Source organism: Neocloeon triangulifer, unplaced genomic scaffold, assembly GCF_031216515.1.
Source record: "Neocloeon triangulifer isolate White Clay Creek 2 clone unplaced genomic scaffold, ASM3121651v1 ptg000012l, whole genome shotgun sequence".
In the NCBI taxonomy this organism is placed as follows: Eukaryota; Metazoa; Arthropoda; class Insecta; order Ephemeroptera; family Baetidae; genus Neocloeon; species Neocloeon triangulifer.
Genome location: NW_026775554.1, coordinates 17,683,757 through 17,710,236, shown reverse-complemented (window position 1 = coordinate 17,710,236; position 26,480 = coordinate 17,683,757). Strand labels below are relative to the sequence as shown.

Below are 26,480 nucleotides of genomic sequence, written 5' to 3'. Positions count from 1 at the left end.
GAGCCCCATCAAGATGAGAGTCATATGAAGTACAATGTGACAAGATTCAATTTTGTGCAATGATCCGTGCACTGCACCTCAATAAATGCGTTTATAGTTTAATATCGTCGTTCGACCGCCTCTGGTTTTATGACCTAATGGCCTCTGTCCCAATGACAATATATTAAACTTGAAGAGGACTGGCATATTATCGTTATTTATCTCGCCCCGTGACTGCTCGGGAAGCCACTTCTTTCCTCTCCAGCCGTAAAAAATGATATTGCGTGCGGAGCCCACGAAAATAAACATGCCCCTACGAACAAAAAGACCCACGGGCCTCGTAAAAAGAAACTCGGGGCCAAAATGTGAAGCGGTTAATTTGGTTAATTAAAATATAGCTCTCGTCCGTCACCGTAGAGTTTAAGTCGTTAAAACTATAATGTTTAATTTTCTCGTGACAGATACAACTTCAATAATTTCATTTCATTATACGCAGAGAAAATTATAAAATTTCTTCCTATTAGATACAGTCGAATTTTTTTTTATCGTTAATTTCCTCTGCGAGAGTCGTAACACAAGAACATCGTATAATATTTACTGTTCAGCATCTTAATGCTTATTAACAAAGATAAAGCCCAAACATTTTCCTTCCCCTTAAGCAAGTATAATAAAGGGTGAGAAAGCGGCTATGCTTGGGAGTAAAGAATAATTCGCTGCAACAACTGCAGTTTGGAGTGCGCTCTTTTTATGATATGTCTGCGAGTCGTTTCCGAAGCCAAGGCAAAGATCAATAAAACAAACTGTGCAGCAGACCGCCCTCGAGCTCACAGCTTTCATTCGCTTCATTTTATTTCTCGGCGAATATTGCGAGAAAGGTCTGGTATGTCGTCGAGAGTTGGTTGCATAGAGCGGCGTGCTTTTCGAGGGTGAGCGAGCGCGTGCACCCCAGAGTGCTGACATATTAATTGCATTTTTCAGTGCGTACGTGAAAATACCACAGAGAAAATATGTGATTGCGAGCTATGATGAAAATTCAATATGATTATAAAATAAAGACAGGATAGATCGAAAAAATTTAAATTTTAAAATTAATGCACGATTGGTACCTACAAACAAAGGATTTAAAAAAATTTGGTATAGATTTTGGCCTCACATTGAATGCTATTTGTATGGAACTATCACAATTTGAACACTTTATAGCGCAAGTTTGGTAAATAAATAAATATGTATGCAATCTGCACTACACAACTGTGCATATATATTTTACACTAAAATCTTTATTTCTTTTTTCTAAAATGACATTTTTTTTTAAATATTATAGTCCACGAAAGAAAATTTTACCATACTTCTTTTGAATGATGTTTTTGAACTAATAAAAAACTATCAGCTCACGGTAGATTGGACCTTTTTGATAAAAATTAATATTCCTGAATCGAACGCAGCTCTCGATTGAATTCACATCGCATTCACAAAACTCACGCGCCTGCAAATTACGGCCAAAAACGTGACTTCCATTGTCAGCGTCAATAAATCCCCGTCAGTCTCATTGTTCATTCAAACTAGCTAGACGAGAGCGAAGAAGCGCGTTGTGGTGCGAGTTGCGAATGAAAATTTAACTCTGCGCACTCGCACACTACTCGGTTCGAGGTCTCGTTCTTGGCCCTTGAACCTGCCGCTAGATAGACTGCACCGCCGCACGAACGCGTGTGGATCGATCTCTCTCGGCGCTCCAGAGTACTCGCCGTTCACTCTTCTGTGTTACAGTTGGCTGGGGGGCGGCGCACATTCATGCACGACGGACCTCGGTTCGCACCCCGACCACCCCGGTGGACCAACGCCCACCCACCGATGATGCACTAAAACCGGCAAAACATGGCCACGTGCTTCCAAAATCAAATGTTAAACATCAAAAAGCAAGCTATTTTTTAAATTTCCATAATTTTCAATGATTGTTAATGCTATTTACAAAAATCAAAAGGAGCTTAAATAAAAATTTTTGAACATAAGAAATAGACCCAATTAAAATTCAAACTTAACTAAATTTAGACAAGTATTCATCATAAATTCAAATGTTAAATTTTAATTATTTTTATTATTAATTCCTAGTCTGTAAATTGTTTATTATAAGTTTTCTTATTTCAATAAGGTTGATTTTTTTCCCACTAATAATTTGTTTGGTAGAATTATTATTTAATAATTTTTTTAATTGAAGGGGGTTTCCTGTCAGTTTCAATTTTTTCATCAAGTTCTTTCATTACAAATTATGATAAAACTTTCCATTTCACAAGAGTTTTTCACTTTCTGCTCTTATCTCAAGGGGTGCAAGACTCTTTCCCTCATTCAGTTCTTTTTTGCGAGAATGCATAATTATTAACACTCCGGCAGACATACAGCAAAATAAATAACGCAAGGTAAAAAATGCACTTTGCGCTGGCGGCAGCGACAAAGAGCCACTTTTCCTTGCTTTATACCCTTCTTGCAACCCCCTGCACGTAAACTCTTTACGGCAAAGTTGAGCGGCATTTTACTTTTCGCGAACCCCCGTCCTCTCTGCGAAACATCAAAACAGATTTAGCGCGGAGAGGAAAATGCAGATGGACGGCCTGCGAAAGAAGCCACGAGGGGCAGCTCCAGCACCTTTTATATTTAACAAGGAACACATCAACGCAAAAAGTGTCTGCAAAAGCACTCGGAAAGTGAAATTGGAGCCTCGTCAGCTTGAAAACACTGCTCGCAGCAACAGGGATTTGCACAGTTTTGCGTGAAAATGGAAATGCATTAATTAATTAATTAATTAAAAAATTTTAATTGGAATAATCTAAAAACGTATTCAATTCAGAAGGTTGCTAAAGAAGCATAATATTTATGATATTAATCAAATCTAACAGAGAAAATAGAGACGAAAATCAAACAATAGAAAGTTAATTACTTAAATTTTTCTTTACATTTTCTCAAACTGAGCTAAAAATTTTTTCACAAAATATGTTTAGTTTAATTGTTTTTACTGCGCAAATTTTTTTTACTGATATTTGCAGATAATAATCAAATTTACTTTGCAATGAGATTCACAAACGATATTTTTGTTTTCTGTTGGTCACAAAAGTGTTGCTCTACGCAGACTTTAAGTGCGATCTGCTCTCACGGGTCGTTTGTTAGAGGCTCATGGAAATAAATGTGGCGGAAAGAGTTGCATATGCGCTTGGGAAAAAGCCTGGCGAGTGTTTGCTTTTGAGCGGCGATGATGATGTTTGTGGCGAGTGTGATGACCGCTATTAATTTATGAAAGCTTTCTTCAAAGCTATTTCCTCTTAAGCCGAGCTTACCATGAACTGGCAATAAAAAAAACAAAAATAGAAAAAGAGCATCCATTAATAAGTTCAACATTGAAAAGGTTGCTCTGCCTTACTTATCTGATCAGCGCAAAAACGTTATTTTTGAAATATTTTCCTGTTGGTTTTTTTTTTTAAATATTATATTTTTTTCGGCATGTTTTGTTTTACAAATATTTACTATATTGTACCTAAATTTGTACCTTAAACCTATTAAAAATAAATAATTCATTCCTCTGGAATAAAATATAAAGTGAATCTCTTTAAAATGAAGTTATAATATTCCATTCACGCAAGTTTAGAGTCAGTTTGAAATGGGATATTGTAACCGCGACTTTTTCATGTGTCATCTTGCTTGAAAACAAGTGGCAAAGCCATTGCTTCTTTCATTTCATCCAGTTCTGGAAAAGAAGAACTCGAGCACGCGCACGCAACAACTTCAATCAGCTGATGGTGAGGAAAGAATTGTGCTGAATACAAAAAAAAGAGTTCAAACCGGGTCGATGGCCAAGTGTATCATCGCGCGTGTATAAAAGCTCTCATTTTCAACTCAAAAGGAAAAAGTTACCAGCACGTGCATGTGCAAAAAATGAAGGTTTAAAAATAAATTCGGTGATTTTCACCCCTATAATGAAACGACCACTCGCTGTGCGCTCCCTGAAAGGCTGAATGGAATTCGCGAGGCAGAAAAGTGCTCTGCAGATTCGCAATTCTCTCTCGTAGCCATGGAAACAACCGTCCCACGCACTCGCAGCGATACGCGTTGAGTCACAATATTACATTCTCTGGTATAAAAATGTGCGTACACTGAAACATTTTATTTACTTTTATACACACGCAAGACTCTTATTTTTACTCCCGTCGGTAAATTTACACGAAAAACGCCAATTTTCAAAATTGTGTCACGCTCTATTTTGAAAAATGATGGCACCTCCCTTAATGCTTGCTTGGGGAGAGCTGAGAGTGATTAATGGAATTTTCCTTCCCTCGTCGAAAATTGAAGGAGGAGTGGGAGAAGAACTTGATATTTATTATACCCAGAGAAGCAATTCACCCTCATAAATTTCAAAGACTCATCAATTCACTAATTAAAATAAATTTTGATCTAGTTAAATCGCCAATTAAACATAGTTTAAAGTAGGAAAACATAAACAATAACCCTTTCTTACTTGAAATAAAAGCTTCCTGTAGCAATTTCCGCTCATCTCATAATTATTAAAAAATCGATCGCAATTTATGTTTATCCGTTCTATGAAATTCAAATCAGTCTCGTGGGAAGGTTTAAACCTTTTATGGATGCAAATGTACTGAAGCAGATAATTATAATTTATTCCACCCGTCGTCGCATATGAAAATAAAAATATTATATTGTAATGAGGCGCTCTCAATAATGTACAAGTTGTTAGACTAGCTGTTGTCGCAACAAAATTATCCGAATCAAACAGACAGGGCAGCAATTTGCAAGCCAATGCGCGTAACGTCTCCATTAAAGGAGAGACCGTTACGCTGGAGAAAGAAACATTCAAATGAGGAGGAGACCCTCTCGCTCCACAAACTCGCGGCCCAATCTGACTCGAGTGACCCCCAGCAGCCGAGGAAAGGTCACAGGAGCCGGCGATGTATATGTTTGTGAAGTGATGGCGTGGGAGGACCACCACGCAGAGGCTAGAAAACTAGTGCGGATAAGGAAACTATCTAAATGTTTGTAAAAATTTAATTTAATTTTTACGTAATATTTTATTACTTTTTTTAGTTCTGCGCTCACGGAAATAATAATGAAAAGATGCATTTAAATTTTTTAGTTATTACATTTTAAATTTCAATAAATTTTCTATAAATTATATATTATTTAAGCTCAATTATTAATTTTTGTGAAACATTTATTTATTTGAACAACAGAACTCTTTTAGGAGAAAAAAAACGTAATTACGAATCCAATTACTGAGGGAGAAGAATGATAATAATTGCGAATAATTTGTGTTGAACGAAATAAGTTGCCGGTGGTAAAAAGCGTGCCCGTGAAAGCTTTCGATAATTGGATGTATGTTTGAAAGAGCGACGAGTGAGATGCTGCTCCGTTGGCTGGGTAATTAACAAGAGCAGAGAACAGAGACCGATCCCAATGAGATGAGCTCATGGATCACATTTGCCAGTAGCAAAAGCAGCGTTATTAATCGAAGGCAGATTGCTGCATGCACGACAGAGTGAAAAAAAAAATGTGCTACCATCCAGTTATTACTTTTGAAATTCAGCTTGCCAAAAAAATTGTTACAGAATGCCTTGTTTGCAGCCATCAAAGATTGAATTTGAATGATTTTATTTCAATGACATTTTAGCAGGGGAATTTTATCTTTGATTAAATTTTAATATTTTTTTCTGTCTAAAAAAACACACTTGTAAAAACTGAAACAAGCTTAAACCTGTTGGGTAAATATTATGGCGTGAAATCAAATCAATCAAATTCTACGGCCGCGAATATTTTTTTTTCTCTGGCTGCTCACCTCGTTTTCAGCCCGGCCAGGCTCTTGAACTTTTCACTGTCTATCATCCGGTGGCGGCTTCTCAAAACAGTTTATTTCTGAGCGACAGGAAGCAGTAAGTTCATGATGTAATAATTTCGCCGGGGGCGCCGCGTGGATTAAAACAATTGCCCCGGCGCGATCTGTTGTGTGTATGTGTTCAGCGTTAAATAATTATGTGTGCGTTCCATAAATAGCATCTGCATATTGCGTCGGTCTCGCGAGAGCATTATGGCGCCAAACTCTGCATCCATAGCTCGCAGGCAAAAAGTGACACAAATCTTGACCCTGTTTTTTGGAGGGAGTTGGAGCTACGCAGATTTTAAAATAAATGACGAAATTTGTGTCATCTTTCAATACTTATTTCTTCGGCTGATTTGCTCACACTAAAATATAATTTACTCCAAATAGCAATTTAGAAAAAAATTACTTCGTGATGATAAGATGAAGGACAAAATTAAAAAATTTAATTTGATTTTCCAACCATTGGGACAGAAATATTCATTTTGAAATTGACACTAAATGAGTTTAAATGAATAATAAACAAACATTTAAATATTGCTACGTTCAACTGCATGAAAATATAATATTAACATATGATTTATTTTCACAGTAAAAATATTTAATTTCGAGAAAATGTAACGATCATTTTAATAAAAAGTTCTTTAGGAAAAGTTTAAGGCGGTTTTGGGATAGATTTAATCTTTCACTTTAAGGCCAAATACTGTTCCAATCAATTTTTATTGTCTCCTATCAAGTTGCTTCCCAGCCGCTGTTTTGCGCGACAAGGCGCGGCAGCCCCCTCGTTTTCTGCTCAAGTGTCTGATTGTGTGCCGCTGGCCCGAGGGGACCGTCACTGTCAGAAAACGAAGACCGCCATCATTCGCAATTCTTTTTGCTTGGGGTGGACTCGGCTGGAGAAGCACCTGAATGGCGCACTTCAATCTTATAAAGAAGAGAAACGACGGTGATGAGCATACAGGCGAGTTCTGCTCTTGAGTGGGAAAAATCGCGTTTCGTTGAATGTTTGATGAGAATCTTAAATTGCAATCTTTTGTACTGACAGTATTCAACAGAGGTTTTTTTTATAAATATGGATTTTATTTGATATAATCTACTTGAAATTTAATAATATGAACAAATTACATACACAAACTGAAAAAATAGTAAGATAAAATTCAAATAAAATCATCATCAAATGGCCTTGAGAAATGCATGTTTCCTTTAAAGAAAAAAATTACTCCACTATACAACTTTCGTGCAGACAAGGAATTGCGTGACTCCGAATCTCAAACTGCTCAATTGTTTTCTCCTTCCTTTGACCGTCGGTATAAAAAGTGTTTCGCTCGCTCGGAGTAAAAATACCGCCCGAAAATTTCTTTGTGTGTTTTGATCTCTTTGCAAATAAATAGAGAGCCCACCGGCATTGCATTTCAAAGTCGCGGATTGAAAGGGGAAACATGCTCGGCTGCATGCTTTTGATTTCCATCGGAATTTATCGCCAGCATACAAGTACGGAGAATTGTAAATGAGCGCCGGCTTTTAACACGAAACTATCTGAATTAAATTCAAGAGAGGATTTCCCTTGAACAGATGTAGGGGGAAATGAACAAAAGGGCTCATTCTGCTTTATCTCGACAGCCAATCAAGCAATTCGAAGAGGGTCTAAAGGGTGTTCCAACTTTTGTCTAAAAATAGCACGCAAATAATCATTGAAAATTCCAATCAAGTAAATTAAATTTGGAAAAAAAAATCACGAAGGAGAAAATTTTCTTTTGGAGCTGCAATTTTATTTAGCTCATAATAGGGGTGGTTTAAAAGCCCGTGTGAAGGCAGCTGGTGGAGTTGAAAGTATAAAGGGTTGTGTTATTTACTGGAAATTCTGGACTGGCGCGAGTGATATCGAAACGAGCGAACAGCTGAGAGCAAAAGAGACGCGTCGGGGAGTATCAGGGGCAGATGGCCGCATTTGCAGCTCCAGAATATAAAAATACAAGGCGCGCACTTTCTTGCTTGGCGGGGGAGGCGAAGATGCGAGCTAGCGGACGCACATGATGGATTTTACGATCGTCGCGGCTCCATGTAATACATATATATCGAGATCCTTATAAGACTTATATTATGAGCACGCGTTGCTATTCTCTACTGGCTCGTGGGTTAGAATTGCACGGAATATGTTTTTGAGATCAAAAAATTGGCCATGGGACGCATTATGCTGATACGAGCAAAACAAGAATTAAATTTTTGCCAAAAAATTAATTAGTTATAAAATTTCAAACAATCGTTTTATTTATTATAAATTATAGCAAACTTTTATATTATAAAATGATATATTTTCAAAATTTTATATTTTTAATTTTCTACATTTTCTTCTATTTTAAGAAAATGAAATTCTATTCAGGAGGTAAAAAATATTTTTTAAATATAATAACAGCTATATTGAAGATTAATATAAAAAGTTTTACTCTATGATTTGCCTATGCATTCACAAAACACATCTTGACTTTTATGTAAATAAACTGGATCATTCTTATTATATCTTCTTTGATTTCTTATTGTGAAGAATAAACATATGAATAAAAATCAAGCACTAACATATTCAATACCGAAAAACGGAAAAATTATTAAAATTTATATAAAAATCAGAAAATTTGACCTCTTGTGCAGGCCTATCTATATGTTTTACCCCAATTTTACATTTTTATTTGCATCACTCGTGCAGAAAGTTTGCGCTATATTAACATTAATGTAAATTTCACAAATACATTGATTTAATAAATTGTTTCAATTGTTGAATTAAATAAGCAATCCTAGCTTCCGGGATTATTCATTTCCCGACAAAAGGAAACAGGACAAAGAATAAAATATGAAAGGAGCGAATTACTTTTTTGAAGGTCAGTGAAACGAATTTCTGCAGAAAGCATGAAAACTGAATAATTTCGTTGAACTGCATTAACTCTGCGAAAGCAAATAGAGCGAATATGATGGATCGCTCCCTCATTTTTCGTTCTCCACGCCGCGTGTATATCTGATTGCGATCGACGAAACAAAAGAAGCAGTGCTTGCCAATCTGTCTAATGCGTCGAAAGCGCCAGAAGCCATGTGGAGTCTCGGCCGCGGCAAAAAAGCCTCCTTCAAACATCGTGTCAGATATTATATGAGAGCGCTCTCGATTTTTTAGACTCGCCACAATGCCTCCCGTTGGATTCTCCGCTTTTTGCGGTCGCAAAACAAGCTGCCCAAAGAGCGGCGGATTAATATTTAAAGCGATGTGATCCAATTAAAAGAAACTCGGCGTTGCTTCTTCATGTGCAAGTCCCCCTTAACATATAAAGTTTGCTCTGCGAATGAGGAAAAAATTTATGCCCGCGCGATCTTTTTTCACGCAACATGTGTGCAGAAGGTTTAAAATTTCGTCAGGCAAAAAAGTCAACGGCTTTTCTCAGCAGATGAGACATTAAAAGCCCCCACGAGTTGAGAAATGGCGTTAATAAATTTTGTGCACAAGTGTTGAAATTTTTATAAATAATAATCTTCAAATGTATAACACAACTAATTTAAAACGCATTTTTTGCTCATTTGGAAATAAGTCCTGTGAGAATTTCAAAATGTGGAAGGATAAAGCCACCGTGAGAAAATCCAAATCCCAATTTCTTTCCGCGAGTTTAAAAAGTAATTATTCTTCACATGGTTTGTTAGCAAATGATACTTTAATAAACGCCAAGGTTTTGTGTCTCGATCCCGCGAAATTATTTTAATGCACACGCACCTCACTTTCAGGCGAGCGGGCTAATATCTAATTCATGGCCACTTTTCGCAGACGCCGGTCGCACTGTTGCCATTTTTTCAGCCGAGAGCGAAAAGAGTCCATCACGGCAAAGTGAGCACCGACAACACATGTATTTGACGCCACTAAAAGGCGGTGTATACATTCTTTCCGTGAAATTAAAATTGTCTCAGGTGAGAAGAACTATTTATTTTTAAAGATTTCTGCGAATTTCCTCCGAGCAAAAATCTCCATTAGCGAAATGATGTGTCAAGACAAAAGAACTGCTCCTTGTCTTTTTCTTTCAAGATTCCCCTTCGCGCGTTTCCAGCAAGCATGGCACGCATTTGTATTCGGCGCCCACAAGCCTCATAAAAAGAAAAGCTAACGCACACTGGGCTTTGAATTTTACAGTCTAACCAAATGAAACTGATGCGCTGGAGTCTCGGACTTGTGGAATTTGAAGTCTGCAAACTGACACGTATCCCAGAGTGTTCTGCAATAACACATCTCTTCAGTTTCTCCATGGATTCAAATTTATATCTTTTTAATACAAATTTTGTGCATAATTGTTTTAATAGATTAATTTCATATTTTCCCTTTTTTTTAAATTTCAGTTATAGTTTGCAATAATAATAAAATTGATGAGCTGAAATCCATTTTTTCCCAATTTATGATCATTTCCTGATATGCAAATTTCTTTTTCACTCTAATCAACAATCTCTCATTTAATATGAATTGATAGAAACATGAATTATTTTTCCTAAAAACGGAAACAATTTAATTGTTTTAAGAACTTTCTCACAGTTTTTAAATTTTACAATTTATTCTATTTGCAATAATTGACATATTAAATAATTTTCAAACCTCAAAAGTTATGAATGGGTAAAAAAAATCGCATTAAATATTTCGTTGAATGATGAAATGGCGCGGAACATAGCGTAATTGCTTTTTAAGCACATTGAGCCGTTGAGCGTTGGCAATTTATTAAAATAGAAGCGTGCCAAATCTGGTTCGGAGCAGGAGCCGCCAATACAGCTCTAGTTGTTCATTTTATTAGCATGCATGGCGCATAAAACCCAAGTTAGATGCTAATAAATAGTAACAATAATAACAAAAAAAGCAGAGCTGCTCCACCGACAGTATACATTTACATATGACTCACTGCTTTGTCAGCAGAGCAAAAGGAGAAGGCTTGGATAGCATCATCGCACGTCTCACACACAGCACATTTTCCACGAAAGCAATTCACTCTTCATCTGCGGACTCTCTCAAATCAAAAGCCTTTGTTCCGCGGGGATGATCGATGAGTTTGGTGCGATTTGACTTGCAAAATGCGGTTTCAAAAGTCATCAGAGTGAGCAAAGACAATCGATTTTGGTATATAATATATTATGTGGTTTTCGCGCATGCTGATCGTGGCGAAGAATGGAAAATCGTGTGTCTTTGAGGACTTGATGGAGTGGAATGATCATTAAACGACACTCTCGCGCAATTACAATCATTCCTGCTGCCAAGTGTGAAAAGCAAGAGTGAGTTTTATGAACACTTTCTCCCTTGATGGATTGTTATAACTCGCGTAAGCGTATTGGAATGGTGCTTTTTTAGGATTAATTGTGGCTCAAAATATAATCTTCTGATGTTTTCTACTTTACAAAAGTTACATTTCAACATTATTATGCTGTTCTCATTGGTTCTCATTTTTATAATTAGGAACTCTGTAAAATTATTAAAAAAATTCTGCTGTGAAAAACTGCAGAAAAATATGCTACAAAGAAGTCAAAATTTTGGGAAATTTTATTGGATACTGGCACTGAGAACGGCTGCAATTTTTCAATCAGTGAAAACAAACGTAAGGTAAGGCACGAGAAAAAATTATGTCAAACTAGCACGTCATTAAATCGGGGGTTTTCGCATTTTATAATTTTAAGAAAGCAATAAAAAAAAGTCTAAATAACCACAGAAAAGGCCAGTTTGAAATCTCACCATGAATAATTATTGCTTTTTACTATATAATACAAAAATCTATAAAAAAAAATTAAATAATAAAAGGTTTGGTCAGATGAGTATCACCAACCGATATGTGAAATTTATATTAAGTGTTTTAATTAATAATATTGTAATAAACAATATTTTAATATGTTTTTCCTTTTTACTGATTTTTCCTTTTTCACCACAAAACATAATTTATTTATTTAAAAATTTTAGTTTTACAAAAATTTAAATTATATACATAAACAATTTAATTTCAAGTATTTTGGTCCTCAAGTTAGAGATTATTTGTTTTTAATTATTATAAATTATAAATAAATAGATTGTAGCACCCAATGGTCTTTAAAATCATGTAATTTTTCACAAGCAAAATCAGTCTGCGTCGTCTCGGTTCATCAAAGCATGGTGCTGCCATAGTAAAATCATCATTATTTATTTATAAGATCAGTCGATTTAAATCTTAATCAGATCTAAATAACACTAAATAAAACACCAAAATGCAATTTCATTATAACAAAATATTATAATGTGGATCAGTGCTGACAAGAGAGCAGGAGGGAAACATCAATGATCAATTCAATGTACATAAATCCCAGCGAAATAATTTTCGATTTTCGCCAATTTTCCTTCCTTTTGATAACGAGCACGCTCTGCACCGTGCCTATATATGTGCATAATTCACACCCCATTAAAGGGATGAGGCGTCTTGCGCATTCAAAAACAATCATGCTCTCCAGACCAGATTCGTCCAACATGGCCGCTCTGGGGCCGAGAGAGAGCAAGTCGACTTTGCCGCCAGTTGTGCTCGAAAACAAAGACCAATTACGAGTTCTTTGAAGAGCGCGACAATCGTCTGGCCCTGCGGGGCGGCCGCTCGCTGACATTTGGGGCCCGCTCGGGGGCCGCGGGGGCGGTTTGACATTCATGCACTTGCAGCATAATCACCGGCTGCGGCGGCGGCAACTCTCGCAGCACGCCCACGATATCGATTTTCACATTTCACTCAGGCAGCGGTGTCAGGCGCATTGTCGGCAGCGTGCACATACCGCTCGCTTTCCCGCCATCGGGGTGAAAATCGAGCAGAGGGTGAACGAACGAACACTCTCGGTGGTTGATTAAATGCTTAGTGGTCGCTCTCGCCTCGCATCTTATCGACGCCATCATCTTTTAATCGAAAAAGTCTCCAGACAATTTTTAATGTTTTAAATGATAAAATATTTTTGATAAATATTTTATTTAAAATATCGTGTGAGGAGCTTGATTCACAAAACTATTGCCTATTATTAAAAGGAGTGAAATTTCAAATTCACTTTTTTTTAGCCAAATTCAATTAATTTCATCCATTCAAATTATTGATTTTTTTTAAACAGTTTTTTATTCTCCTCCTTTAATTTGTTGAGAAAAAATGGAAAACTTTGAAAAAAATTCTCCCCTTGCAATTCAGCAGAACGCAAACAATGAATTAAAATAATTATGATCTTAATTTAATCATAATTTGATAATAGTTATCTAACTAAAATACATAGCTATTGCGGTTCATTAACTTGATCTTGATATTAAATTATAAAGTTTTACAATAAAGTTATTAAGCTAAATAATTGTTTGTTTTTTAACGATTTTCTGTTTTAAAATTGACAATATTTTATGCTTTCGTACATATCAGGAAAAGTACCATTAACTAGAATTAATTGTAAGTCTATTCATTAACTAAAAATTTGATATATTATTTTGAATTTAAACAAGTTCATCACCAATTCTGATTTAAAAATTGTTCCACGTTTGAAACTTGCAAAACCATGCGTGGCAATTTTCTTTCAAGAAAATCAAGCCGATCAATGCAAAATTTTTCCGTCTTTCGTCATCTTTTTGCCTCAAGCAAACGTAATTAGGTGATAATGATTTCCTTGTAGCTCAAAGGGAGCAATGGTGTTTGCTTTTGCTTTTCCCACATAGCAGCAGTGTTCTTTTCAAAAAGAGTTGTAAAGCGATAAAGGCGAGAGAGTTCCCGCCGCCGATATATATGCATGATGTGTGCCATTTGCCATTTGTGTGCGGCGACAAATCTTGCAAAAGGGGGAAAACGAGAGCCGTGATCTTTCTATTTATGATGCGCTGTGAACTTTTAGTGCGGCAGTAAAAGACCCTCAACGCAGGAAAACGTTCGTATCGCAAAGTTTTGGTCCGGACACCACCCACGAATCAATAAAAAAAATAAACACATTAACAAGTTCGTTCAATTTGAAGCATCAAAATGTATGATCAATTTGATTACTGTGAAATTATTGGTTGTTACAGAAGAATGATGCTATTTTTATTAACTTCAAAAATTCTTTATTTTAATCCATCAGTTGTTGATTTATTTATTTAATAAATAAGAAAGCATGTTTTCTTGAATATTTCACCAAAATAAAATTTTTTTCATTTAAAAATTCAAAAATTATCTTTTGCACTCTACAGTCTTCAAAGTATTAAATTGGACAAAATTTCCAGGCAACCCCTATTGTCATGCCACCCTATAACGTTTTTCACTGATGAGCATATTATTTTCAGCCCCGTATCGCTGCCTGACTCATTTGACAAACACACTGTCCCCTCATTATATATTTATCTCTGGGACGAAATTACGCAATTCCTCACATAATTGCCCCACATTTAAAACGCTCGTAATTAATTAAAGAGCCTGCATGGATAAATATTTGCATCGGACATTATTTGCGTCGGTTTAGTCACGCATGTTTCGCGTTTTATTGTGTGCGTGACTGCTCTCCATAACTCATGGTCAGGGGTGCCAAATAAGTCACTTTTCGGCGTTTGATAAGCCTCTACACTACGACTTCATTCCCGGAAGGAAAATGATTCATCCGGCAGAAAGGTGAGCCAAATCAAATCGGTCTCAATGAAAATGAAAACCAAACCAAAGTCGCGCTTTTCATTCAAGAAAATATGCAAATTGGCTCGATTCAGAAGCAGCCGACCAAAAGTCGAAGGGTTAGAAAAACAATGGGTGCAGTTTTATGGGTTCCTGTCCTGCATTGATTTGATTAACTTTTGCTGCTTTATTCTCTGCAGTGACAGCCACAAATTTGTTTTCGGTTCGCAGGTGTTCGTATTATTTGTTATGAGACAAAATTATGGCTTCTTTGTCTCTTTGTATTGTTGTAAATCTTTTAACGTTCTTCTTAGGAATGAAAAAATACACATTTATGACACACAAGAGCAATCCGGAGACACGATTAAAAAATTCTTGGCTCGTGCGCTCGAGCAGGAAAACACCCTGCGATGAGACACTTCGTTGCGTGGCTCATTGTTTTGTGTGCTTGGGCCGGGCGCTAACACACGCCAGATTAAAAAATAGTTCCTGGTTAGCGTCATCATAGCCAACAACAAAGCGCAGGAGAAAAAATCTGGCTGTGGTGATACAAATTTGAGCCAAGATCAAGTTTCAGAGTTTTTGTTTCCAATTCAGCAGATCAATAATAATTAACGATCACACGAATTCAAAATTTAATGGACTCATGCGTAGCAAGGGTGGCCACTTGGCTAATGAAAATTTCTGTTTCTCTCTCGCGTGTCGCGCACCGCAAGGGAAACGCATAATACGGCAGACTGTGTATATGTGTTCATAAATAACTCACTCACGGCACACAACATCGGTGTGGCAGAAGCGAAAGTTAACAAAAACAAACCACGGCACCGGTAATTCCAGGTAAGAAGACCAAATGGCAAAGTAGGATCTAATTTCGGGACACCCGCATTGTTGAAACTTTTATAATCGGATTAATTTTGGATTGGAGAGCATTGGGGAGAAAGGCAACGAGCGAAACTGAATGTATGAGCCATGTTTTTAAACAGACTATTTTTAAAAGTAATTGTACATTCAGTCCCAATCATTTGAAACAAAAAATAAATTAATAGAAAAAATTAAACATATTATATTTTTAATTTTTAAATACAAGTGATCAATTTGACTTTTCTCACTGTCGAAAAAGCAGCAAAATAATAGTAATTTGTAATTTGAATTGTGTAAGCTATCATAAGTTAGCTTGAGGTAACTTAAAAATGTTATTCTCTTTGATGCGGATTTTTTTAATTCATTTTACTTTTAAATTAATTTTCAGTAATAAAAAAATAATATAATTATTTATTATATATCAAATTATTAATAATAATCAAATTAAACTGTAACCGCTGATCAATTCGAATTAAATTTTTACATGTACAGGTTGTTCTGTACACAGAGTATGGTTTTGTAACATAATTTATTGATACAATTCCAACAAAATGTTTAATATGAGCCTTGAACCGAAGGCGGGTCGCGATTGGATGTCCAAAAAAGCGCGCGCTTTGGCCGTTTAATCTGCGGTGTCACATCTACGTACGTGCAAATGTGAATTTGTCGGTGTTTGCAGCTGCAGAGAAGGAACGAATATGAATGCAGGCAGCATCAGGAGCGCGAGACATGAATGTATGATGACCGTGGGCCAGTCGGGAACTTTAACGACAATAACGAACCTCAGAATAAGCTCACAATTTTTTTTTATCAAAATGCATTCATCGCGAGAGTTTTTGAACGGAGATGAAAAGCGACAGAATTTCGCCGGCTCTATGTAATATAAAACTGAATGGTCCTCGCACAAAAGGGTCTAATTAAGCGCTTTTCCAACTGCGCTCTCCACAATTCATTTAATGAGGAAATTTTGCACATGAGAAGAGGTTTATTAAATTTGAGAGAAATCGCATTTTGCACTTGGCTGATGAAAAGAGGTGTTCTTGCAAATGAAGTAATTGAAAGAAAAAAACAATTAGCTTTGTTATCTTGTGCATAATAACAAGGCGTGTGTGTTTAATGAAAATCCGCTTGGTGGACGCACGCAGGAAACTGCTTGTTGTTGTCGTGACAAAATGCAGCGGCAGAGAAGCTGCGAACTGGAGATTAGCGCGGCCTCCTCTCCTCGTAAAAATGCAAATGACATTTTATCTATCGGTCTCCGCGTTCTCCATTCGTCGTGCGCCACCACCGAGGGCGAAAAAAAGAACTCGCCGTGTTGCTGTTCTATTGAATATTTTGCTATGTCTCCCCGAGGACAGGGTTTTGGTGGGGCTGTGTGCGATGCTGACACTTTCCGAGCCGAGCTGCGTTTGTTTGCATTGGCGTGGCTATACAGCTGACAAAACCTGTCACAAAAAGGCCCCCTAAACCTATAGTGATGAAAATATTGGTAAACTCAATTTTCACGTCTACTATAATTTTTTTAAACGTCTTTGTATATTAAAACATACCTTAATTATTTCATTAAAAATAAAATAAGTAAACTAAATTTAAATTTAAGAAATTTTTTCATTCACATAAATATTTTATTAGTTTTTTATAATTCTTTTACACAAAAATTTATTTCATTTTTTATTTAGTTTTTTCTGCTACTGAAAATGAATGTGTGTTTTTATGCTTTAATTTCTTAAATAATTTTGTATTATTAAATAATTAAAATTTAATATGAAAGATCTCTACAGAAGATATTGCAATTGCAGATTAGATAACTGAAATTTTATTTGCGCTCTTGAATTTAAAAAAAATTATTAAGTTTACTTATTTATTATAATTTCTGAATATTACAGCTTCAAAAAGGTCACCTTCAATCACTTGTATTGTTATATTTTATTTTTCTTGAATATTTGTATCTGCGAAGAGCCAAGATACAAATTTATTAAATTTCTTTCATTATAAAAATATGATATATGAGTTTCATACAGGATTACAGGTAAAGGCCTGGAAATATATTTTTAGAGAAAGTAAAAAAATGAAACTCAAAATTATGAACTCGCTTGATCACAATGTGCGCGCATAACAAATCAAATTCCATGTCGGGTCAACAAAAGGCGGAAATAATGGCGCTCTCATCTTGTATTGTATGCCGACATGAAAGGATAGAAAGATTGAAGACGCCCACGCTTGCATGCATAAGAGATTAGATTCGTTTCTCTCTCGCGACCCAACAATTGACGAGGGTGCTCGAAAGCATTAATAATAATTAATTTACTCCACACACACGTGTTTCTTTCTCCACCAAACAAAAAATCTGAGCGTTGATTTCATACAATCTTTGTGTAATTTTTGGTGCCCATTGTTCTCTGCCGAATTTAATTATTTCAGCATTAATGCAAATCTGCGAAATTTGAATCAGGGCCGTAGCGTGGTCGCTCTTCAATTAGGTTGTGCAATTTCCTCTTAATTTGTGGGAACGGAGAGAATGGCGCGAATTTAAAGATAAGGCGGAGATCAGTGTGTGTGTTTTCATAAACTTCCTGCACTTGCGCGCTGACTACTCGGCTTGGGTGTATTTTGGTCTCGTGAGCTGTGCACGCATTTTATCTCCCATGTCATTCACATCATGAACATTATTTGTAAAAAGATAATTCCCTAATCTCTTCCTTCTCTTGCTTTCATTATTTGAGCAAAATAATAATGATTCTTCACTGAATAACAAATTGGCAAAAGAAATTAAGGTCTTTTTTATACTACCGAGTTTAATTCCAATCGACACGGTTCTTATCGTTGATTATACACCAACACTTTTATCAAAAGTTATCACCAGGTTCCTGAGAAAACTGTCGAGAGCTCTGAAAATTCAATTACTTCTCCCAGCAGATTGTTATCTCTGATAATTTTGTGTTTTTCCAACAGCCTCTCAAAAAACGAGAACACGCTGCAGGCTGCATTTCTGCGCCGAGCTGCGTTTTAATATTTACGTTGCAAGGTCCTATTTCTAGTTGTTGGTTTACAGAAGCATAATAATTCACGAGATCTGTATACGCGACACTGCAGCCGCGGCATCGGAAATAATTCAAGTCTCGGAACACGTGACCCTCTCTGGAGGCAGCAAAGGTGCACCCTGGGATTCTTTTATTCATGCATCGCACCAGCAATGTTGTGTAAGGAAAAAACAGCAGCTGTTTCCACCGGTCCACTTATCTGTGTAAGGACAGAAAATCCATCTGATGCTGCGTGTGAAACACGAGGATGAAAAGTCTAAAAAAATGAGACGAGGTAGGAGGATGGGGGCTGCTGGCAAACAACCTTGGCCGCGAATGAAAGAAGAATTCACTCCTTGTTAAATCTGTGAGTACAGCGCGGTGGACTAAATTGAAAGGTGATCTAATCCAGCATGGTCGCTCTCTTCCACAACAGGAAACCGATTAGATTAATTCAGTCACAGGAGGAATGAGGAAACTTTTTTAGAATTTGCAAAATTACTGTAGTGTTTTTGCTGATTTATAGTCAAGACTCGATAAATAAAAAATGTCGATGCGGTTGCTATTTTTTTGAAAATAATTATTATAATTTGGTAAATGTTAATTTTTTCCTAGAAATGAAAGAAAATAATCTTCTAATTTAAAATATTTCAATTCAAGCAGAGTTAAAAAAAATTATTATTCGATTGATTTTTTCAATATTTCAAACAAATTTCAAACTTTCGGAAGATAAATTTTATAATGGATATTAATTTTTTTAATTGTACTTCTTTTACTACCCTTAGTGACTTGTTGCGAGAGACTAAATGAATTTAATTAAATTTTCCCTCACAATTTAATTTTTTCCGAAAAAATTTAATCATTTCATATCTTATTCGATAGTTTAATAAACTAAACATAAATTTCTGCACACTTTTTCATTATAACCTTTTGGTCTGTGGCATATCAAAAGTCTTTCCCCTGCACATTAACACCGATGTGTATTCGGCGGCGCACTCTTTTCCTTTTTTTATACTCTTCAGTCGGTGTGTCCCCGTTGTTGGCGTCGCGTCTGCTCTTTTAATTCTCTTTTCCTTCGGCGGCATTCAGCAGCAGTTCCACGTGTGTGCGGAGAATAAAATTAATAATGCGCGCAGGGGAACATCCTCGCTTGGAAATGACACGTACGGGCACGGCAGTCGCTCTCAACGAGACGAAAATGCTCAACCAGTGGCAACTCTTTCGAACGTGCCCCTCATTTTTAGCCCATTCACCGCGCAATGATGACCGAGCAAACTGTAAATCACGACGCAGAATTGAAATGATGAGCTGCAGCGACACATTTGGGGTCACGACATAATATAACAACCTGACCTGGACTGTCTTGCTGAACCATGCTCGAACCTTTTTATCTTCGATGGCAAATTTCACAGGATTTGTTTGAAATTTCCTTCGAATTTACGTGTGCCCTCTCAATCTTGTATATTTGCTGAGATTTAAAAAAATAACCCTCCTTTTTAGTGGTTACAACTATTTCAAGTAAGAGCTGTTCGTGATAAAGTAGCCATATATAAATAAGAGAGCCAATAAGTATACAAACAAAAATGATTCTAGCTACATAGTTGACGTTTAAGTATATTGTATTAATAAAAAAAAAAATGAAGGATAAGCAAAAATATAGTATATTTGATTATAAATAAAATCCAAAACTTTTTTGAAAATGTGCAAAAAAACAATTTTGATAATTACTAATCACTGCAACTTATTTGTAAAATATTAATTTTAATTTTAAATTGAGTATAAAAATTTAATAAATATTATTGTGTAAATATTACAAAAAGCTTTATAAAATAATTTACTAAATTTAATATTAAATTTAGTGAATTATTAATTAATATTACATTAATATTTTATTTTTATAAGTCACCATTACCCTATACTTGTATTTTTCATTACTATCCTGTGCACTGTGTCCTAATTTTATCTCTCTAGCTCGGTGCAAATTGAAGTGCGCATCGTGCAATTTATTTTCTGCGCTTTACCCAGAGCGTCACATGACGCCGCGCGAGGGCATACAATTACTATTTGAAGCCCTAAGGAAGAGGACTGACTCGTGGTGCTGCCAGCGTTTTGTGTGTATCTATCTCAGTGCTGCATCGTGCATGTAATTCAGCCCGACCGAACAATGACCCATGCATACCCAGAGAGACCCGTCGTTCCATCAGCGGCAGTGGCTCCGTGACACGACACTAGACGCGTGTAATTCCGCCACCAACGTACAAATTTGCATTTGTGTCGTCGCTAATTTGTTTCGCAGATTCAATGCACAATTGCTTGATTCACCGACTGCTTTTGATGATAGATTGATGTGATAATTTTTAATAATTGAAGTCATTTCATCAGAATATTTTGCTCTCTATAGAATTTCATAATTTTATCAACGTGATTAATAACTAATTAATTTTTATTTTCGTGCTGAATGTTAAATTAATCAAACGCCAAGAAGTGAAAGTACATCTCATTGACAGTCACTATATAAAAATTGTAATAATCATAAAGTTTCTTGAGAATTGAGAGTGATTGAGAGGAAATATAGAAATTAAATTTCATTTTTCATTTCATGAAAACTTTAAGTTACAACATTATAAGTTAATTTAAGGCCAAATCAAATGTTTGAATTATTGGAATTTAATTTTTGGAGTTGTGTTAAAACAGGAAATCTCAATCTACTGAAAAACACAGGAAAAATTTAGCACGTCTTTGTGAGTAAAAAATTTACCAGCAGAGAAAAACGCTGGTTTTTTTCATCCCATAGCAGAGCCGTGTTATAAAAATAAAGAGAAATTAACCCTTCCTGCCACCGTCGTTTGAAATCGAATTTAGCGGCGCAGGAAACGGAAACCCATCAGACCGGCGGCGTCGCCGAATCACTGAGAAATTAAATGAGAGCGCGAGGGTGATCGATCAGTCAGACTGAGCACCCCTGTTCTGGAACGATGCACCCCTTTTCGATTTCCAAACTGGAAGGGCGTGTTTGAATTTTCCAGTGGTATTCAATTTCCCAAATGTAAATAATCTGATCGATTTGGAACTTCTACTAAAAGGAAATTTATATCATAAAAAGATGAGAAAGTATCCGCAATGAGGATATTCCCCATTACTTCGACCATTATTTTTTATTGACTATTTCTCACTCTTTCTCAACACCAGCGACATATCCGTTGTTATACTGGGGCTCTTGGTTATATTTTTCTCATCTCCATCAAGAGCCCAAAAGGAATGGAACGAACGGAAGAGCGCAATTAGGACCAATAATTTACGCCAGCAGCTCAGGTGTCACTTTTTACTCTTGCGGACGATCCCTCTTGCTTCTGTTTGTTTTGATTACATAAGTCACTTATATTGATGTATGATTGATATATTGGCTGCCGTGAGGTATACACTTCTATAAGCCGTCCATTAGCCAGTTAATTAATTGCTGCCTGACGTCATTTATTTCTTTTAAGACTCTTGGTGTAAATTAAATAACAGTATGGTTGATAACGCCGATCGAAAAAATGTTTTACAATTGCAAACGAAATAACATTTAAACTTTAAATTACATTTTTAATATTGCATCTTTAATAAAAGTATTGAGCTAATTTAAATATTTTTTGCTATTTTATTTCATGTTATTTGTATTTTAAAATTTATAAATTACATATAATTTGTGTTCTAACTTAATGGAAGTATAGACTTTTAGACTAAATCAGTCTGGATTAAAATTAAAACAACATTAAATAATCGAAATTTTGAAAGATAAATAAAATAACAAACCTAATTTTGAAACTACTTTTAAGTCTCAAGAGAAAATCATTGTAGACAACACCATTAGATAAAATGTTCGAAATTCAAAATTTTCAAAAGTAAGCAATATATTTTGTGTAATTTTAAATTGTCAACCGGCACCATGCTAGATTTAATATGACTTAATGGTATATAAAAGGAAAATAGTTTTCCTCGCAAAGAAAGACAGAAATTTCGGCGCTTAAAATTGACAGGAACCATTTCCACCACGGAGCATAATTAAATCTCACTCACTCACCAACCATAATCATTTTTCATAAATTTTTATACTTTTCAGTTCTCCCCTAACTTTGATGCAAACGCCGTGGCTGCTTGCTAGACCGAATCGCCCAAACGAAACGCAGCGTGAGACACTCGGAGTCGAATGTATGCACTTGAAACGCAGAGTATAGTCTAGAGTCGGACTGATCCAAGTTGGAATACAAGACTAAAAATAGCGACTGGGTAATTATATCTTTTTTAAGTGGAGAGGAGCTTGGAAAATAAATAAATAAAAGCAACTGGAGTCCCACTTTTCGCACTTCATAATTAAAATTTGTTGAAAGATCAGTACGTAGGTTACGCGTTAAATATCCAAATAATTGAGTATTTGGTTCAACAGGAAAAAATTGAAATTATATATATAAAGTTTACCAATAAAGCTTGCAATTATTGCTCAATGTATGCTCAAGTCAGCTGCTTTACTGCAAACTTAAAAAAAGCAGCTGCTTTATTGATCAAAAGATTGGTTGAAAATTCTAGACAATGCACATCAGCATTAAGTACTCTCTCTGAAGTTCAGGAATAAAATGGAGTGAGTGCATGAAAAAATTAATAGAAAGCTTGCTAAACCAAGCATGAATGTTTAAAAATTAAATTTTGAAATCATTTTCATAACATTTCATAAAGACAAGCGCAGTTAATGTTCAAATTCAGATTTCTTTTAAAAAGTATAATTTTCAATCACTTTTTATGCCCGTCAAATTAATCACTTTCCTTGTTAATATTCATTCATCTCAGTCTGCTGGTTTTATGCAGGCAATAATTAGACGCTGCTATTCAGCCGATTAAAGCCATTTAAAAAACCGGCTGCTTGTTTGAAAGAAGATTACATGTTAGGAGTGCTGCTTTTGACGCAACAGGGCACTCGAACCGGTCCAATTTCCATTTGCGAAATCCGCTGTGATCAAAACTAGGCCGCACCCTCACACGCGCGTCTGCAAATAAATGCACTTTGTGCCGAGGGGGTGGTTTTCAATGCATCCTTGATGACCGGCCGGGCGTGCATTTCGCCCTTGCGCGTGACGTCACGATGAATCATGCAATTACACGCGCCGCGCATGGGGAGAGCGAATTTATATTATTATAGGTCGACTCCTGCCTGCCTGTCAGAAGTTTGGGGGAACAAAAAAAAGAAGCAGCGACGCCGAGTCTGCCGCTGATAAAGAGGACACACAAACAAACGTGCAGGCTTCTTTTTTCAACTCCGACAAAAATCGGATTTTTCGCAAGGGTATTTTCTTTTGTTGCACTCCTAAGTCCAAATTAGCGCGTTCTTTTGCTTGTTTTTTTGCTTTCCTAGAGTTATGAACAAAGAAAGGGAAGATGGGACGCCGAGGTAAGCTCAGGCATCCGGTTCGTAAACCAGTTTTTTATAATACAAATTGGTTTTTTATACGCCTTCAAGAATAAGCATTTTAAGTCGTGTATATTAATTAAAGTCACCGACAATGACATCTCACACAGTGTCCTTAACCTTTTAATAAAAATATGATAATATTTTAAATAAACTACAGCAAAAGTACCTTAAAAATTGTATTTTATAATAAATATTTTATGATTTTCATTTATTTTTTAATAATCAGCCAAATTTTTTCAATGTTAACTAATTTTTTTTGCATTTATTTTGTTAAATTATTTTGATTTGAATGAGTCATTTATAAATAAAATGCAATAATTACAATTCTGATAGAAAACTTCTATAAGAGATAATAGAAAAAAATGTAAATATTTTAGGAATATTTCATGGAATTAGATTATTTTAGTACCAAACAACCACCGTTCTTGGTGTAATTTATTTTAAAAAATAAAAGGAATTGATGAAGTTTTAAAAAATAGCTGAAAAGCTTTAAATTTAGTTATGTAAGCAATTATTAAGTTTTGAAAATCAGAAGACTACCATATTATTTACGATATTCCTTAGCTTCTGGATTGCGTCTTCAAAGTTCAAGTTCAGGGACGCAGGTGAAGAACGTGACTAAGAAAGAGCCACCCCTGCTTTTTCTTTCGTGCGCACCACGCGGAACAGCATAGTCTAGTGTCTATTAAATTTATTATTTCGTCGTCCCCCCACGGAGAGAAAAGTTGTCCTATTCATTTATGTTATTTGTACTTTTCCCGTCCAACTAAAATACACTTCCTGGCCTTTTAAAAATCGTCTCTCGGCCGGCCCGAAATCAAACAAACGCAAGTAAAAAGCAACCCCAGCAAGGAGCGCGAGCAGCTGGCCCGGCGGCAAGTGGAGGGCGCATGTCCGCCCCAAACCACCCCCGACTCGTCCGTCGCTCACCCCAAACAAACCGCGGCCATTGCTGGCTTGGAAAATTCGCCAATTTTTTAAACAATTTCCGCCCGTGACGGCGGATGAAGCTGAAGATTTATGAGAATAAAAAATTGAATTTTTGACTGACCTGTCGGCGCCGCGACGAGCAGCAGCAATGAAGCCGCCAGTAAAGGGGAGCGCCACATTGTAGAGCGTGGACCGCCTATCCACTGACACAGCACTGAACGCACTGAAACACCAAAGAGACTTTTTGCAAACACTCTACAAATCTTCGCTTTTGCTCCTTTTTCCAATCACTGTAATCCAAACAGCGGCGCTGGAGAAATCTCCGGAGCGAGGAGATGGATTTTGTAGACGGGGCGGCGGGCTTGTCAATGCGTGGTGGGGTGGTTTTGTTCGCCCTCGAGGCCTCCGCGTGCAAGTCGTGTAGAAAAAGTGCAAGAAATTTTTTAAGGGTGTACAGTACAAATTAAGGTTTGCATCACTTCATAGAGAAAGAGAAATAATGAATAAAACTTTATTCTAGCGATTTTTTTTTTTTCAAAATAAAAATAATTATTTTAAATCGTAACTAAATTATTATACACTTATAATGACATTCTTTTTAATTTTAAAAGTGCATTCCCAAATTATAATTTTGTAACTTGAAAAAAAACTGCAGGTTAAATTTAAAGTTAAAAATTCGTGAAAAATTACATTTAAAAAAATTATGTTTTAATGTTCAATTGAATTTTCTTTGATAATTTTCAATTTAATTCAAAAAATTTATTACTAAATTCAAATGATTTAGTAATTTTTCCCTTACTTTCCCATCTTTTTCCACATTATCAATTGAATACACCAAAATTAATTCCATTTGCTGGCTCATTTTCCTCCCTCGAGGTTAATCATTCGTTTGTAATGAACGGTCGAGGCTCTCTTTTGACCGAATGAGTCCCGATTTGATTATAGTCCGGACCCAACGAGTCGAACCAAATCGCGGGCGGGCGGCGTTTTGCATTCGCAGCATGTGACAGCGGCGCCAAAATAAGCCCTTTCGAAGACCACGACTGCTCCACGCGGGACCTTCGAGAGCTCGAAATGCCCCGCCACGCACTGAGGGGTTGTTGACGCAGGGCTGGGGGCCCTGAAGGGCTGAGAAAACCCACCTGGGATGCACTCACACACTACACGGAACGCGATCTGCGGAGCTGCACTTGAACTGTTTGTACCCACGTTAGTGACTGACTGAAACGGAGCCGAGCTCTCGCGCTGGAGCCGCGGATGGATTATTGATGCGGCGCTGCTTCGCGCCGCATTCGCCTAGGGGCGCCACCAGAGGCGCAGATTAATGCCGAATTAAACTCTTTACAGCCAAATTTAACTCTCCGGAAAAGATCATTCGGTTTGTTTGATCATAATGATGAATATTGGTGAAGTTCGTGGGGTCGCAAAGGCCCAGAAACCCAGTTAAAGGGCCCGGCTTGGAGGGCCGGGAGGGGGACGTGGGAGTAGCGGCAGCACGCGATTTTGAACCTTACGGACATGACAGGTGCGGGTCGGCCCTTTAAACAGAGCTCACCTTCAGATTCGGAGGCAGGTGTGCCGCAGCAGCTGGCGACTGGAGCAGCATCTCGGCGTGCCCTGGATGTTGTTTATTTTATATTGGGCGCCGCAGTGAGGGCATCTCTCCACATTCCTGATGTAGCACTGGCCGCTAAATTTTTTTAGAAACATAAACGCTCAATATAAACGTTTGAGGAGTATATCAACAATAAACTTATTTTATGAAGACAGAC

General features: G+C 36.6%; 1 protein-coding gene across 49 annotated transcripts in view; it reads right to left on the bottom strand.

The window, feature by feature from the left end:
- LOC132198038 (cell adhesion molecule Dscam2) overlaps positions 1 to 25,923 on the bottom strand; it is an 82,505-nt gene extending 56,582 nt beyond the window's left edge. For all 49 annotated transcript variants that reach the window (XM_059621758.1, XM_059621764.1, XM_059621739.1 and 46 more), the window contains exons 1-2: positions 25,851 to 25,923; positions 24,830 to 24,931 (exon numbers count right to left, since the gene is read on the bottom strand). In XM_059621758.1, coding sequence (XP_059477741.1) covers positions 24,830 to 24,887 — 58 coding nt within the window. In that variant the 5' untranslated portion in view covers positions 24,888 to 24,931; positions 25,851 to 25,923. The remainder of the gene's footprint in view (positions 1 to 24,829; positions 24,932 to 25,850) is intronic.
- Positions 25,924 to 26,480: the final 557 nt, after the last annotated feature.